Here is an 18243-nt window from a genome sequence, read left to right as displayed (position 1 = left end):
GGTCAGCGTAATATGTACTACTCTTCCATTCATGCTTGTTTACAGTCATCTCTTTATTAACTCTTTTTCTATCACACAATCCACCCATCTCTTCAACATTCCTCTGCCCTCATAAGCATCCATATTTATATACTTATATAGAAAGTTCGAATTTATCATATGTACTATAAGTGCTGTGAGTTTTTTCTTTAATAATAAACAAATAAAATAATTATGCTTTACTTTAAGCACATTTTACACCTTTGGTAGTATAAGAGAGACAATTAACTGTAGGTAAAAAAATATAGCACAGAATTGCCTCTATTACATGCATGTGATATTTAAGGTAAACAACTATTATGTCTCGTTTCTCAAACATTACTTCAACTGCCGTGGTAGTGTCCAGTTGGCTATTCAAACCACGTGTACAGACAGGTATGTCGAAACATTACTATTAAGTATTAGTTGTTAAGTATTAAATATTAATTTTGTTGGAATAGGATATGAATTTATAAATACTTAAAATTTATTTTTCACATTATAACTTCAGAAAGAAGAACCCTCAATTCGGCCACGACTTTGTTCGTACGAGTAACTACTTGATATCTTTGCTAGTTTTCAATGGGTTTCGATGAATTTTTTGTGTTTAAAACGTTATCTGTCTGTTTTTACATGTTTTTTTGATGTTTTTTTTTAATCTATGCATATTTTAATAAATTATTGTATTCTAATAAATTATTTTCAATAATTTATTGTATATATTTAATTATTATAAAATCGTTAATTTCAAGTTTAATAATTAGCGGTGATTTTTTCTGTGTGCTGAATTTTTTACTGTCAATGCGAAAACATAATATTCAATATTCCAAATCATCACATCATCTATTTCTGTACATACACAGTTACATTTACTAAAAGAATATTAATAAATTACGCTACGAAATTTCATTGTCATATCTATATTTATTAAAACACAATCAGAGTCTAAGTCACAAAGAAAGTATCTATAAATCATATAGCGAGTGAAATTAAATTTATTTTAAAACTACTATTAATCCTACTGGGATATATAATGTGATAATAATCCTGGGTAATACACACAGCGCCATCTAGTCCCAAAGGAAGCAGACGTTGTGTTATAGGTATTAAACAACTGTTATAAATATATAATATACATAAAAACACCTAAATCAATACTGTTAGTATCACACTTATGAATACAAAATGTTTAATACGAAATGTACTAACAATTGAACTTGCGACCATCGGAAGTAAGGTGCTGTGCTAAACTGCTTATAAGTGACCATAGAGGTTTAGTTTACTTAATAGACAAATGTAAAAAATGCGTTTACATTTCAAATTGTATTTATATTAAATATTATTTAAGTCAAATACAAATAAAAGAACTGGTTGTTTGTTCCAAAACAAAAGAAATTTTTAGAATAACACTATAGATAAACTATGCTATGCGTCTAATGTACCTCGGACGTATAACATATGGCAATAAAGGTAGGAAAGAAAAGCCTTACTTTACACTGTTTCTTCTCACTGTCTGCCTACTTTTGTGTACTTACGTTTCTATATTAATGTTTCAAAGTACAAATTAATAAGGTAGTAATAATGATACATATATTGTAGGATCTCTAGGATAATAAAAAACAACTGTACCAGTAAATGTATTCTAGTCGTTTCTATTACAAATTATCTAAAATTAACTAAGTATGCAAACAAAAGGACCTAAAGTTACGATAGATATTCTGAGAAGTGCCAGACAATCTCTGTCTATTTACTTAGATATTGCTCTTCGACTTTCAAAGTCTCTTTTAGCCTTTATACGATCTATTTGAACGATATATATTTCTCCCATATACAGACATATGCGGTTGTGCGGCCTTTATTCTATAGGTATATATCAATTTCACCTTGTCTTTTGTACACTTTTATCTTCATATCTGCTAAACAAATTATTTTACTATAGCAAGTATATATATATATACTACTATATAATGTAAATGTGCCTGTCTTTATATTTGTTACCTTTTAACGACTAATAAAAATATGATAAATAGGCAACCTTTTATCTCAAATATCAAACGAAGTTACGGGTAATAGTAGTATTATTGCACCAAAAGGATTTTAGTTCACTACACCAATTCAGATTGTTATTATAATCAGTACTGATAAATTACAAGCCCTGATGTCAAGGTGTCGGCAATCTAGGTCACTTATTACACAGGACAGGACAATTCCTATTTGTAAGAAACAATTATATATAATTATAGATCACTATTAGCATTGTGAACTATAATTATTAGTTATATATATAATTATAAGATTGTCATAGCTTAGTGGTTAACTACCCAAGAGCGTAAGTTCTTATCTGGCCGACACCAGAAATTAACTTTGTATCTTCTGACTGTTTCTCCAGTAAACATGGCACCGACATCTAACCAAATCTTGGTACCGAAATCTAATCAATCAAAAATAAATCTTGGGCCTTGATTTTTGGTTCTTTTAAATGTCTTGTTTCATTGAAGACTTCAAAATCACATGTAATTTTCTTTTTAATAGTTATTTATACAAACAAATTTTCATATAACGACAAGGTAGTTACTAGTACCGTGCTTACTCCGTACTCTTTTCATATCTTATATTATAGCTCTATCCAGTTGTTATGGGGTTGTTGAAAAATTCAATTTCGGTTTTTTAAATTACGATACACAATTGACTTACAGCCGATACTTTTATTAAAAATATTTTTTCAAATTTTTAACTTATTGTTCTAGAAATATAAATATTGTTTTAGCTTGTTAATTAATTTTTAATTACTTATAACTGCATAATAACATACATTATAGTACAATACACATAGTACTCAACATTACAGTATAGTAGTAGTAGGCTGTCCCATTTGACAATACGAGATAATATGCTTAGTTATTATTATTTTTTTGTTCTTTTTTATGTAATTATTTTAATGTACAATGCATTCAAATCATTACAAAGGAAAAAAGAAATTATTTCTATTTATATACATATATGGTATTTATGCATTATTTAACTATAATTTATATGCTGCAGTGAGCCTCATCATTATTGTATTGTGATGTGTGATGTGTGATGTAACAAATATTGTTATTTTCTATTCCATTATTGTTGTCATATATCTGAAGATTTTAAACATATTTTTTTTTGTGGTATAAAGCCTATTCATGATCTTCGACATTATCTTGTTTGAACTTAGTTGTTTACATGATTAATAATGACCATAGTTTACTTTAGCTGACCTTAACGAACAATTTACACATACATACGAGAAGGTGTCACGTCGTAATTGTCGTCATCACGTTTCCAAGTTGATACTACTTTTTTGCTGGTAATGCTGACTATTGAACCTGCTTTCTATGTATATGTATTCTAAGTATAAAATTTAATAACCAGGATACAGCTAAAACTATTTGATATGGACATGCGATTTTCTGCTCTATAACGTATGAAAGCCTTGATGGATGAGTTTGAAATATTTTTACAAGAACTGGTTTATTCTTTGCAATTAAATTAGACGCTGTTTCATAATTGTTGTAGTTTAATTTATATATATATATATATATATATATATATATATATATATATATATATATATATATATGTAAATAGGAAATTTATTACAAATGTTTTCAAGTAGTTGAAGTATAAACAAAATGTACAATAACAGAACTACAAATTAATAAAAAATAAATTTCTTATTATCCAGAAATGTATTAGCCACATATCTATACTATATATATACTGTACTAATGTACAGTATATATATAACAATCATATTAAATACTGGGTGTTCCAAGTTACTTCCTCTATTTTTTGGATAAAAAATATCCTCGGTCCGTCATCATCATACAATCTATTTTCATGTTAAATTTCATTAATTTGTTTAGTTGTTTAGTGATGATATGATAACTAACAAAAAGATAAGCTCACTATATATCAATATATATGTATTATTTACAGCTTACGTCATTTGTTTCTTTCTTGAGCTTGATAAGTAGTTTTTTTAGATAATCACACATCTTAGAGAAATGCAAACATTTAAAGTAAGGTAATCATTGACGTAGAATGTTTGCATTTTTCTAATATGACAGAGTGGAGGTCAAAAGTGGGCAAAATATGTAGGTACAAAGGCTAGGTAGGCAGGTTGGCACTATTAAAAAATTGGATTGTTTGATTTTATTTGTTTATTTCATCTTCCTCCTACACTGGTCACTTATAAACAGAATACGAATAAACGAGGTCATTAAAGCAATGTCAAGATATTACCAAAATGTTAGAATTTATTTAGATGTCGACACAGTTTCCATTATCATATTTTAAATCTCCACTGGTCACAATATAAAACTGCAAAAAATGCAATTATTAAAATGTGTTGACATAACATTTACATTACAAAAAAAAACATACAATCAGATCAAGGTTGAAAGTAACAAGTCTGCGCTAACGTCCTTACATATTTTTTTTGGCGGACACTTTCATATCAGGATGTTTCTCAGAAACATTGAGGCACCTTCCAGCAATGGTATTTACGAACCAATATGATATTAAAACGCCAAGAAAAAAACTTATTACTTTTTAAAAGGCCGTTAAGGCTCTTGAAATTTCTCTTATGTTACGGGTGCTCATGGGCAGCGGTAAACATTTACCATCAGGTGAGCCGCAAGCTCGTTTCTTCCTTATGTTATAAAGAAAGACAAATCTGTCTTTCGTAAGTCTTTTTCAAATACGGGGTATATGTGGTAGGTATAGGTAGTCCTTAGTTACTTTGTTTGAGCTCAAAATTTTCGTTAAAAGTTCCTCAAATATATGTATATGAAACATAGCTTCAATAATAAAATATAAGTATGTCTTCATTCACACTCGATCATAGTAGTAATATAAAAATGAAATATTGTTTATATATAAAATCTGTTTACAGTAAAATGGAGGTGATTTCACCGTCTTTACCACTTGTTCAAGTCACGGCGGAAAATTTGAGGGATGCAAGAAATTATTTAGGTATAAGCGATGTGAAGATGATTAAAGAAAGTTTGGACAACATAGAAGAATGGTTGAAGAAGCAACCGCATTTGGTTGAAGCTAGTCAATATATGAGTAAGTATTATGCCTTGTTACCCTATAATTTCACTACAATATACACCTTTAACAGAAAATACACACAGACTACAAAAGTCAATATTCCTATCTAAGATTAAATAATCTATTGTAATATGGAAATTATTCGTACTCTTTGCATATAAAGCCTAATCCATATAGATATAGAAAATAGGTACTAACGTTTTTTAGATCATAAAACACAAACAATTATAAAATATACATATATCTTTAATACATACAATACAAAGATATAAATACATATAGCGTACTTAACATGTCACGGCATAGGGTACAAGTCAATCCTGAACATAATTACAATAGTACGAAATAATAGTTCGGGGCTATAGTATCGGTATCTACACTTCAAACGTCGCCCTCTTTTGTCAATATCCTTTCCAAATATTTACTGACATTATAAGTATTGCAGTAGACCACACTGTCCTCATCCAAGTAAATAAAGTAATGCCAGGACAATTTCTGGCAAAACCTCTGCAATGTTTGCACGAACTGTTTTGAGTTATATTCTACTTCCTTATGTTGTACACCAGTATAAGGAAATAAGGATTTCTAAATCTATACGTTAGTATAGTTATAATTGACGATATTCAAATAAAAATTCAATTAATAATATTCAAATATTACTTAATAATTAATATTTAGAAATATGAATTTGTACATTGTTAGCGGTATGATTAGGGGCTTTATTTATATGCCAGTTTTGGTTGTATATAAGAAGTTTATTCTAATAATAGTAATTTACAGCTATATATAGTGATGAAGAACAGTATACAAAAATTAGTGATCAGAAGTACAATAGTTGAAGAATGTCTCTAGAAGAAGTTAAATTATAGATTGTTTCCCGCGCAAATGCAACGCGCCACAGATTCAAAATATACGGACGGCGCGCAGCCGCAGTAAGATTGATGAGCGCACCATGGCAGTATGCGCGATGTTAGTACTATAAGTATTAACATAATTATAATCGTATATATACTCGAATACGTAAAATCATTAATAATTATAAATATTTATCGGTTGCCAAGTACAATAAATTAATCTTATTTCTCATATTACTATAGGTGTGATAGACCTGGCGAGCTCGTAGCTGATTCAAATGTCCCGTTTTATGTAATGCACGGATTCTATTATTTTCTTGAAAATAAAAGGAGATACATATATTATATGATGCGGAAATAATGTACTGGTAAAATCCTAATGAAAGTGTATAAAAATAAACTTCGGTCACATGTGGTCATTTATATTATAAGTGATAAAAGAATATCTTCCATGATAAACATCAATCACTCTGACGTATCAATTATAATTTGACTTGATTGATGCTCAGCCTGTCATTGAAGTTGTCCATAAAAGAAGTGTCCCATTTTATTTCTTCAGTAACTAACGTTGTTATGTGCTGAAAATGATTCCTCTTTTTCAATTAATATATAAAATTAAAGAAGAACAAATGTTTCAATACTTTATACTCGTATAACTTATTTGTTTCTAAATCGATTGAAATATAATATACATTTATTTTAAATTTGCTTTATTAATGAATTTGTGGTTTTCATCGTAAATCGTTTAAGCCGTTTCAGAGAGTAGTGCCCACAAGTGCAGAGGCAAACAGACAAAAATACTAAAAAATATTGTTTTGGGTTACGTTGATAAAGATTTTCTTAAATATCTTTCATGTACATACAGTAATCAGTTTTATTTGACTATATGTAGATATAGATAGATCAAAAGTATTGTTAAACTGAAATGAAATGAAAACTATTTATTATTCTCTCACAAAAAATACAATTAGGTATATATATTATGCACAAAGAGATACGAACATATTATGGAGTGTCTGTTTGTAATATTGAAATAACCGTTTTTTACTACATACATATGAATATAAATATGGTACATACACCAAAATAACATTTTTTTACAATTTTTGTCTGTCCGTTTGTTCCGGCTAATCTCTGAAATGGCCTGACTAATTACCTACAATGAGCAAGACATAGAGATCGCAAGGAGCAGCTTTATAGCTATGTCACCAGTTATTTATCTCCATAATATCTAGCACAGAAGAAAATTTAAAATACGTAATAAATTTTACCTCTCTTAAACTTGCAAGAGAACGAAAAATCAAATTAACCAAATACCAAATTCTTATTATGCCCCATGTCGAATGATAATTAATATATGGTAATAGTATACGTCATAATAATTCCAGCACTTATGGGATATAGCCCCTTGCTCTATTACGTGTTATAATTGAGTTGTTTTGATTGTGATTATTCAAGTATATAATTATAATATGCAGGTACTTTTAGTTGAACTATATTAATACAATATAAAGCGATGGATATCTCTTACTATATTTATGAGATGAGCCGTCAGCTTGTTTCTCACTCCAATTACATAAAAACAAATAAAAATAAAGCTTAAAAATTTTCTAATATGTTAACATGTATAAATAGTATAACTAAGAACAGTTTTCGTCTGTCTGTCTCTCCGTTTACTTCTAAGTCATGCAACGAATTTCGATAAGGTTTTCACTATCATTTCGATAATTTCTTACGGTATATTATACCGGGTGTAAGTGACAGGTTTGCAAAAACTGAAACTGTAAATTCAGACCATTATTCTGAACTGAAAACCAGTGGAAATTCTTTCCGGAAATTGTTTAATATTTTTTCTTTTATTTTTTTAAAATCATGCGAACTATGATATTATGTAATAATATAAAGAAATAATAATATTTCATAACGAAATAATATAAAATACCATAAAGCATCAATGTAATTCGATTTAAAATCCTTCCCCGCGCTGATCTGATGAACTGCTGAACTGACGTGTCACCGCGAAACTTCTCGTTGTAAAATCACATTGCGCGCAATACATTGCGCGGCGTCAAAACTAAGAATCGTTAATTATATGGCTGTGGTGCATTTCCGGTGAGAAAATACTTTGCCATCTGATTCAGACCATTCATCTGAATCAGCTGTTTTCGTTTTGGCCAACCTGTCCCTTACACCCTGTATAATAGATGGATATAGTCATGTGCCTACGTCAAAAACGTAAATAATTATTAAATACTATAATTAAAACATTGATATTTTCCTATTTTCAGGTCGCGCTATCTTAGAAAGATTCTTCGTCCTAGCAAGAGGTTCTGTAGAAGGCACTAAAACAAAGATTGAGAAACTATTCACAACTAGAGGATTGATGCCAGAACTCTCGATGCATAAAACTGTGCTTGAATTTGAAAAACTCTGGGAAGTTGTGTAAGTACAATTAATTACCAACAACTTGTAGAGAATATTCTATGACATATATATATATAGATTTTTTATAAATTTATCGACAAAAAGCAATGTTTTATAAATAATTAATAGAAATCAATATTTATAATATTATAAATGAAAAAATATATCCCATTATTCAACCTCACTTTATTAAATTTTGTAGTTGAGCTTTTTCTATTTTGTTATTATTCATATGTATTTAATTACAGAAATTACGTTCCTCTTCCCAAGTTGTCCCCAACGAATCAATCGAGGGTTATGATAACGCAGTTTTTAACTGATAAACTTGATGAATTCTCTTTACTCTCTTATTTCAGATACAATTTTTTGGTAAGTAATTAATATAATATATTGTCTTATACTAGTTTTTACCAATGACTTCGTCTGCTACTGAGATAAAATTTATAATAGTCTATATCTATCCTCGTAATACAATCTGTTTTCTCGACAATTTTTATTAAGATTCATCCAGCAGTGAAAGCATAAACAAATTGATAGTCACACAGACAAACAGACATCCTTTCGTATTTATAATATTAGTATGAATTGAACTTTTATTATTTATTTACTTGGAATGTGTTAGGTTACGTTGTACTTAGGAATTAATATATAATTCCATGTTCTAGCTGCATTTTAAGCATTAACTTTAAATATTAATTTTCATATCAACTGAAATATAAATATGAGTATAGGTATATAAAATAGTAACTATTATTTTTATATTCCAAAAATATGTTTTGACTTTCAGGTTGGTGAGTTCAGACTGAATTATGACTATTGTGTATCAGAAACGTTCGTTATAGATTTGAATAATCTGAATATTACTCACCTTGCTAAATTGAATCCTATTGTTATTAAAAAAGCAGAGCTGCTGTGTACAGTAAGTAAAGAAATCTCTGAAAAATTTCTAATAAACAAAATTTTATGTTTATTATAATCTTATTACGTACATACAATATAATACTATAAAATATATATATTTACATTAAAACACATAAATATGTACTTTAAAACGAATGTTTAAAAATAATTTGTTGTTTTGTTCGTCATATGCTAAGCAGATTATTTGTACGATGTATTTGACTTGAAGGTTGAGATAGATTGATGGTAGGTTAGTCAAATTACAGGAAATAGAAGCGTAACATCTTAATCCTTCGGAATAGCAATGCATGAGTGGTGCTACGAGTGGAGATAACGTAATATTCGTGGTGCTGTTCATGCTATAGGTGACTGAACTGTTTCCCATTCCGATTACATAAAATAAATCGCGGGTTCGATTCCTAGCATGGCACAAACATTTATATTCATGAGTATGATTGTTTGGGTATTTTCTATGTATATTGTATATTAAAAAAAATGTATAATTGTATATATATATATATAAATATCCCCTTGGGCACTTTGTGGCTCAGACGTGCCGTATAGGTAGTTTTTTGTTGATCCATTTTCACTTGTTGATCCGGAGGCCTTTTGTTGATCTAATGCCAGCTGACCATATATAAATGTTGATCCGTTTTGAGCCACAACTGTCACGACGAGTAATAATAATAATTAAGCGATTTATACACGATTTTATACAAATCCACCTTTTTGGCATACGACCACTTCTTGATCCAATTCAAACGGGCCAATCAGGGTGCAGCATTTGCCAAGGGCTTCCTTATTGGCACGTTTGGGCTACTACATTATGGCTACAGTAACTTAATAATGTCTAGCTAGTATTTCAAGAATAATAGTCTATCTAATCTAAATATTTATAGAAATCAGTCTGGAGTAACGTGCCTCCAGATCAAACCTCAATACTTGTTATTTTTTGGACGGGAATTTTTCCTTTTGTAACAACGTACTGAGCGAATGAAGAGAAGACGCAACAGCGGATCTAGGGGGGAGCGTCATGGAGGTCTTGGGAGTCATGGGGGGTCATGACTCACCCCCCGCTTAGCCCAGGACTTAGGTAGACAACTAATTGAACTAAAAAATAATGAAACAGCAAAATTTTTTGCACGATCGGAGTGTTGTTGCAGTAGTATTAATTATAATTAAACATTGTTACTTAAAATATAACACTTAAAGTACTATAACACTAAAAGCAAAATAAGTATTTTCAAAATACTTTTACAGAATAAATTACCTTTTGAGTTTTTGTCCAAACCTCAGATATTTTATTTATTTTAGGTATATCAATCATTACATAGTATAGTATAAAACAAAGTCGCTGTCGCATCTAACAAGTACATAAATAAAGAAAGAAGACTTTTTGGCTCTGAATATATTTCAAAAATCAATATCAATTTATATACTCGTTCTTTTGGTCTATTAATTATGAATTTATTATACCTAACCTAGATATTTTATTTTGACGAGACTCCGTGTAGTAGTAGTATCCGATAAGGGTATGCGAACCCTAAGTATTATTTCAAAATGACCAGTAATTTCGAAGAAATAAGCCTTTGAATTTCAAATCAACTTACCAAACGGACGCTCAAGGTTCGATTCCCGCCACCAATTTTTTTTTTGTTTTGTCTTTATTTTATATTTTAAATTAACTATTTTAATAATGAAATGAATTTAATCGAACAAAACGTTGTTAAGTATTAAATTAATTTTAATTTACATTACCTATTATACTTTCTAAATTGTAAAGCAGCTAACAATTATAGTAAGATCTTATAAATAATTAACACAACAAGTAAAACATTTTAAATGTATTTTCTTTATTATCACAAAATATTTTTTATGCATAATATAATAGTTAATATCACTTAAAATTAATTTAATACTTAACGACGTTTTTATCGATTAAATTCATTTAATTATTAAAATAGTTAATTTTAAATATTACTTTAAAAAAAAATAAAAAAAAAGCCAATGGTAGGAATCGAACCCGGGATGGCTGTGTGGTAAGTTGGTACACAGGTACATTCCTAACTAGTAAAATTAATTTAATGCTTAACTACGTTTTTATTATAAATTAATAGTCGTATAAATTAAATTGATTATTAAAATATTAAATTAAAAAAAAAACAAAAAAATAAATAATAAAAGTAAACGGACGGAAAGAAATTCGAACTCGGAGTGTCTGTGTGGTAATGTGGTATTGTTACATAGGTACACTACTAACTAGGCCATATTGGTGTTGCTTGTTATGGTGAAAAAACTAGTATATATATAAGTTACACGTACAATTTCAAAGACTTATTTCTTCAAAACTACTGGCCATTCTGAAATAAAACTTTAGGGTTTGCATATGTAATGTTTGCATATAAAATATGATTAAAGGTTACCAGTGTATTTACACTTTTACTGAACAAACAGAGTTGTTTAATACTGAAAATATTGTATGGAAGGCATCAATTACTTTCAGTGCATTTATAGCTTTGCTCTTTTCCTAATTATTATTATTAAGTTTTAAAGTGGTTGAATTTTACGTAAGGGGTATTTATACATTATTTCTAATTTACCATTTATTTTAAGTTTTTTAAACTCTATTCATCGAGACCTATCTAATGAGTCCAAACACGATATTTCTGCTGTAAGTTTTCGAAGAGTATGTTCATCATCTGATAATACTGGTGCCAGCATGAAGTCAAGGTTAACAGATAACTAATTTCTTTTATTTCGTCAAAATTTTTAGATTACGTATAATAAATTCATAATATCGCTACCTATTCAAATCAAAACAAGTATTAGGTACTTCATGTACTAGTATATAAATTCATCAACACACAAGTAAATGATTTTTAAATATATTCAGAGCCAAAAAATCTTTGTGCATTTAAAAATTTTGCCGATACGGATTCACTATTGCAGGAAATTGTTGAAAAAATATATATCGAGTATAGGTATCTACTACTATCGACGAATACATTTGGCAACAACGCATGGTCTCGGTCGGAACAGCAACATCGCATATTAGAATACAAAGATAGTGGTAGAACGCGGAACGGCAACATGTTGCCGTTCCGCCACGCTACCGTTATAGTGGTAGAAAGAGAGAGATAGTGGAATCAGCAATATCTACGGATCGTGGCTGGATCAACTAAGTGAGCAAGTGTATATATATATATATATATATATACATTTGTCTTTAATTCAAAGGAAATATAAATAATGAACGCATCACATTTAAAACAGTAATAAGTACGTACGTAATATTATCACATGGTAACAGCACGTATTATGGCAAAAATAAACATCGGCTGATTTGAAAAGATTTATTATAGTAATAATAGTAATCTCAGGACAATTCACACAGCTTCATCTAGACCCAAGTTAAGCTAGCTGAAGATTATGTTATGGGTACTAGACAACTGATATAAATACAAAGATTTTTTTTCGTAAATACATATATATTATCTATACATAGAAAACACCCAGACCGTTACAAACAATCATACTCATGAATACAAATGTTTGCAGCGTGCGAGGAATCGAACCCTCGACCACCAAGCAGGAATCAAAGCGGTGTGCTAGATAAATCGCTAGACTACCGACAACTAGCTGTACACGCGACTTCGTCCGCGTGGAATTTAACTTCTTATATTTTAGGAAAATAAAGTGAAATTCCACACGGACGAAATCCCGTGTACAGCTAATCATCAATAAAAAAACACGTAGGTATCTCTAATATATTATACACTAGCTGTTCCCGCGACTTCGTCCACATGGTTTTTAACTTTATTTTTTTAAAATAAAAGTAGCCTAAGTTACTCCTTGTTACATCAGCTACCTGCCAAAAAAAGTCCCGTCAAAATCGGTCCAGCCATTTCAGAGATTAGCCGGAACAAACAGACAGACAGACAAAAATTGTAAAATATGTTATTTTGGTGTATGTACCGTATTTATATTCATATGCAAGTAGTAAAAAACGGTTATTTCAATATTACAAACAACAGGCTTCAACATTCTCAAGTACCACAAAAAAGATGTTTTTTCTATCAAATAAACCGTTTTTATTAAAAACAAGCTGTTCCCGCGACTTCGTCCGCGTGGAATTTAACTTTATTTTTCTAAAATAAAAGTAGCCTAAGTTACTCCTTATATATCAGCTACCTGCCAAAAAAGTACCGTCAAAATCGGTCCAGCCATTTCAGAGATTAGCCGGAACAAACAGACAGACAGACAAAAATTATAAAAATTGTTATTTTGGTATATGTACCTTATATATATTCATATGCATGTAGTAAAAAACGGTTATTTCAATATTACAAACAGACACTCCAATTTTATTTATATGTATAGATTATTATTTATTTATTTATTTATTCATCCAAAATAATACAAATTGTGTAGGATAACGTAATAGTAACATTACAGTAAAATTTTGTCAACAACATAATAGCAACTTAAACATTAAATCTCGGTATATCTATAGACTAGTTGGCCCCAGCGACTTCGTCCGCGTGAAATTTTATTTTATTTTTCTAAAATAATAGTAGCGTAAGTTACTCCTTATTACATCAGCTACTTGGCAAAAAAAGTCCCGTCAAAATCGGTCCAGCTATTTCAGAGATTAGCCGGAACAAACAGACAGACAGACAGACAAAACTTGTAAAATATGTTATTTTGGTGTATGTACCGTATTTATATTCATATGCAAGTAGTAAAAAACGGTTATTTCAATATTACAAACAGACACTCCAATTTTATTTACATGTATAGATGTATAGATTAAAAAAAAAGTAACAGTCACAAGGCTAGTTGTATGCCTAATATATATAATAATGTAATAAATTCATTTAAACAGAAATTGCGGGAACATTATTTAAATTTCTAACTTTTTTACTGTCCTTCTCCTTTTTTCACATCTTTCTGTTATATCCCTATAGTTCTGTCTATATTTTCTGTTTTTCTTACTTTCAATTTGAGACTGTACTTATAATTTGATTATCGGATCATTATGTATTTATTTATATAGAATATTTACACATTTATGGGTTATATTTACATATATATTTATGTATGTATATTGTTATTTTTTTATAAAAATTTATATTTTGCTTTGTATTTATATATCTTTTTTTGACATTTCTTATTTATATTAGTGCAGCGCCAATAATCTTTTTCTGCACCACTCATAGTTGCCTGGTAATTAACGCGGCAAGATATTACGTCCACCACATGTACAAATTTTTTTGTGCATTAAAGTTAAATAAATAAATAAAAATACACTACTGTTTAATGAAAATGCGTATTGTCTAGTGCTTTGAGATGTATCAATATAAGGTCAACAAAAAAGTCCGTGATGGTATATGTCTATCTCTTAAGGATAACCAACAATAACCATTTTTTATCTTTTACATTTTACGGGAATTTTTTTATGTTTCCCTTAAAATCATGTAAACTATGTTATTACGTCATAATCTAAAGAAATAATAATATTTTATAGTGAAATATCCACTATAAAATACCAAAAAATAGCAATGTAATTCGTTACGCGCGAATCAGCTGTTATAAGGTCAAAGGTCGGTGCACCCCGCGTATTTGATAAATAGTGCTTCTCTGGATGTCTTTAAGAGAAAATGGCAGTATGTACGTGTATATGTACAAGTCCTTAAGTGTTAAGTTTTTCAAATGTACAATAAAGAATAAATATTTTTAAGTACAGTACTTACGTACATTAATATAATACCTACTTTTTACTTGTATCTATTGTTATCAAAATTAAATTATAAGTTCTTAAGTTGACCACGACTATGTGACCCTCTCTTGGCGCCAAAACGAGTGAAAAAATGAACAGCATACGACGACGACGCAGTACCTATAGAGTGGAGCAACTGCTTATTCAGTTTTATTCAACTATTTAGTTCATAATTGATAGACCGTTACGGTATCAGAGCCAAAAAGTCTTCTTTCTTTATTTATGTACTGTTAGATGCGACAGCGTTTTGTTTTATACTACACTATGTAATGATTGATATACCTAAAATATCTGAGGTTTGGACAAAAATTCAAAAGGTACTTTATTTTGAAAAAGTATTTTGAAAATACCTATTTTGCATTTAGTATTTGAAATACAAAACACAAAACTATTTTTGTTTTTAGAGTGACATTTCTATGAATTCACTGTCGATAGCGAGCGGTGTGATGGAAAAAGATAACTGTTTATAAAAAATATAATAAATAGCCCTGGACAATTAACACAGACTGATACTGAACTGATATAAATAGATATTTTTATTTTGTAAATACATATATAATATACATATAAAACACCCAGACCGATGAAAACAATCGCTGACCGATGAGTACAAATGTTTGCACCGTGCGAGAAATCGAACCCGCGACCATCGGATGTAAAGCGGTGTGACCACCGAGGCAGTCGAAATATATGAATAATCTTATGAATTTAATTTATTCTAATTTGTTTGTGTGCGCGGGGTGCGGTGTACGGTGCTCCCCCCTGCAACGGTGGAGTTACTATGTATGGAGCATTGCGAATATAAAATATCTAGATTAGTAAATTAATAAATTCATAATTGATAGACCGTTACGGTAGCTATATATATTCGGATGAAAATAAGTATCGCAGTAAGGACGAGTATATAAAGTGATCAACATAATTAATTGATTTTTGAAATATATTCAGAGCCAAAAAGTCTTTGTGTATACCAAAAATTTAGCCGTTCGGAGCCATTCAGTCACGAATTATTGGTACAAAATGTGTCGAGTATATCGTACTATCGACGAATATATATGGCCACATCGCAAAATAGAATGCGACGTTGCCATACCGCCTGAGATATACGCGATAGGAGTCAAGTTATTCAGTGCAAAAGGTGGAATCAGCAAGTGTTTAGGTTGTGGCGTGATCAACAAAGTGCCCAAAGAGGTGTTTATATATATATCAGTTGTCTAGTACCCGTAACATAAGGTCTGCTTACTGTGGGATTGGATGGTGCTGTGTTATTAGTCCATGGTTTTTTATTTATTTACTACATTCCAGGAAGGTTTTGGTACTAAAATTAGTGGTATACATATCGTAAACGCAACACCGTTTGTGGACAAACTACTATTTATTTTGAAGTCGGCCCTTAAACCTAAAGTAGCGGGTCGCGTCCATGTCCACAAGACATACGAAGACCTTCAGAAACATATACCAAAAGAAATACTCCCCAAAGACTATAATGGAAACGAGCAGTCATGTTCAAAGTTGGCTGGTAAGTAGTTTATTTTTAGGTTACTAAAGTTTTTGGTATTCAGACAATCTTATTTATTAACCAACAAGGACAATTTACTAAACTATATAATGGGTACTAAACATCTGAAAGAAATTTTTCAATAACGGAAATTTAAAAATATCATGAACATAAACAATAATATGTTAAATTATTCTAAATTTAATTCAAAGACACCAATGGCGCAATTATATATGGATATATTGCTATACTTAGTATATTACCGTTTCCAAATTGTCTGTGATGTAGTACCTAGATTTACTTGAAGTAATTTGTTGTCTAATTTCTTATTATATATATCACTTTGACTATGTGATAATATTTATTGCTAATATTATAATATTATGTGTAATATATGATTTTCACTGAAAGACAGTTATAATAAGGCCATTAGCGGCAGCTACCTACGTCTCACGTATTTCTGCTATGAAGCAACTCTATTTGTAAGTAGTTATGTATTCCAGTTTCAAAGATGAGATATTGCAGAGAAATTACAGTGCATATAACGTAATCTTCAGGAATTATAATGCATGCAACGGTACCACACCGTTGCATGACAATAAGACGTACGTGGTGTTGTTCATATATATAATGGATGGTTACTCTGTACTCGCCCCCCATCGTCCGGTGAAGCTGTAAAGGCCAGCTGCGGCCAAGAGCATTAGGCTAGACCGAAAAAAAACTTTCCATCAGATTGTTTACCTGAAGGAAAATTAGTTTGTTTATTATTAAAGTAATTTAAAATTAACTAATTGTGAAGCATTATAACGTTTATTAATTTTTAGAACAATGGAAAGAAGTACTAAGAACAGAAGAAGCTGCAAGGATAATAACAAATATGGACAAACTCATAACAGACGAATCAAAAAGGGATGTCTCCAAATTTAACCAGGAATATATGGGAATGCCTGGATCTTTCAGAAGCTTAAATGTAGATTAATTATATTTTTGTATAGATTGGTATTTAATCGGTTTTTTAAGTATAATAAGTCTATCTAAAAATAATTGCACATCATATTTAAAATATTGTATCTATAAGAAATCTACAATAGTAATGTATAAATATCTTTAATATATATATGAGTTAATCTTGAACTTTACATTAGCAAACATGACAAAAGTGAATATTCAAAAATGTTAATACATTATTATATTAATATTTTTGTATAATCACTTTTATGACATTTTCCTTCACAAATCCGTGAAGTTCGTGTCAAACTCATACAATGAACGTTCATGCAGCTACGAGTATATATAAGACAAAATAAGTATAAAATAAGTATAATAAGTCCAAAATAAAACATGCCAAATTATACCTAAAATTATATGATATGCCATTTAAGCCACATGAGTTAAATTTAGGGTGCATACATTCTATAGAGGTAGTCTTAACCATAATTACCTCCACAAATTATGTGTTCTTAATATTTTTGCAATATTCATATTTTTATGTTAATTGACTTCAAACTGGAACTATGCTATTTAACCACATTCTTATAAACTATTTTTTCTTATTTATTTCTATTTGGAACTCAAAAGTTATTTCATTATTTATACTTTACCATCTATCAAGGCTGCTTTTATATTTTTAAGTGTTATTTTACGATAACATTTGTTTTGCAACTTTGTAGATATTATATTTT

General features: G+C 29.7%; 1 protein-coding gene across 1 annotated transcript; it reads left to right on the top strand.

The window, feature by feature from the left end:
• Window positions 1-372: 372 nt before the first annotated feature.
• Window positions 373-17607, top strand: LOC131844915 (alpha-tocopherol transfer protein-like). Its single transcript, XM_059193913.1, has 7 exons — window positions 373-414; window positions 4946-5121; window positions 8249-8402; window positions 8633-8753; window positions 9172-9303; window positions 16369-16582; window positions 17386-17607. The coding sequence occupies exons 2-7, from the start codon at window positions 4950-4952 to the stop codon at window positions 17538-17540; spliced, it is 948 nt and encodes a 315-aa protein (XP_059049896.1). The 5' UTR covers window positions 373-414; window positions 4946-4949; the 3' UTR covers window positions 17541-17607.
• Window positions 17608-18243: the final 636 nt, after the last annotated feature.

This window comes from Achroia grisella, unplaced genomic scaffold (assembly GCF_030625045.1).
Source record: "Achroia grisella isolate CSIRO2021 unplaced genomic scaffold, CSIRO_AGI_Agris_v1 utg109, whole genome shotgun sequence".
Taxonomy (NCBI): Eukaryota; Metazoa; Arthropoda; class Insecta; order Lepidoptera; family Pyralidae; genus Achroia; species Achroia grisella.
The sequence above is the reverse complement of the archived record's forward strand: the minus strand, read 5'-3'. Positions and strand labels throughout refer to the sequence as shown.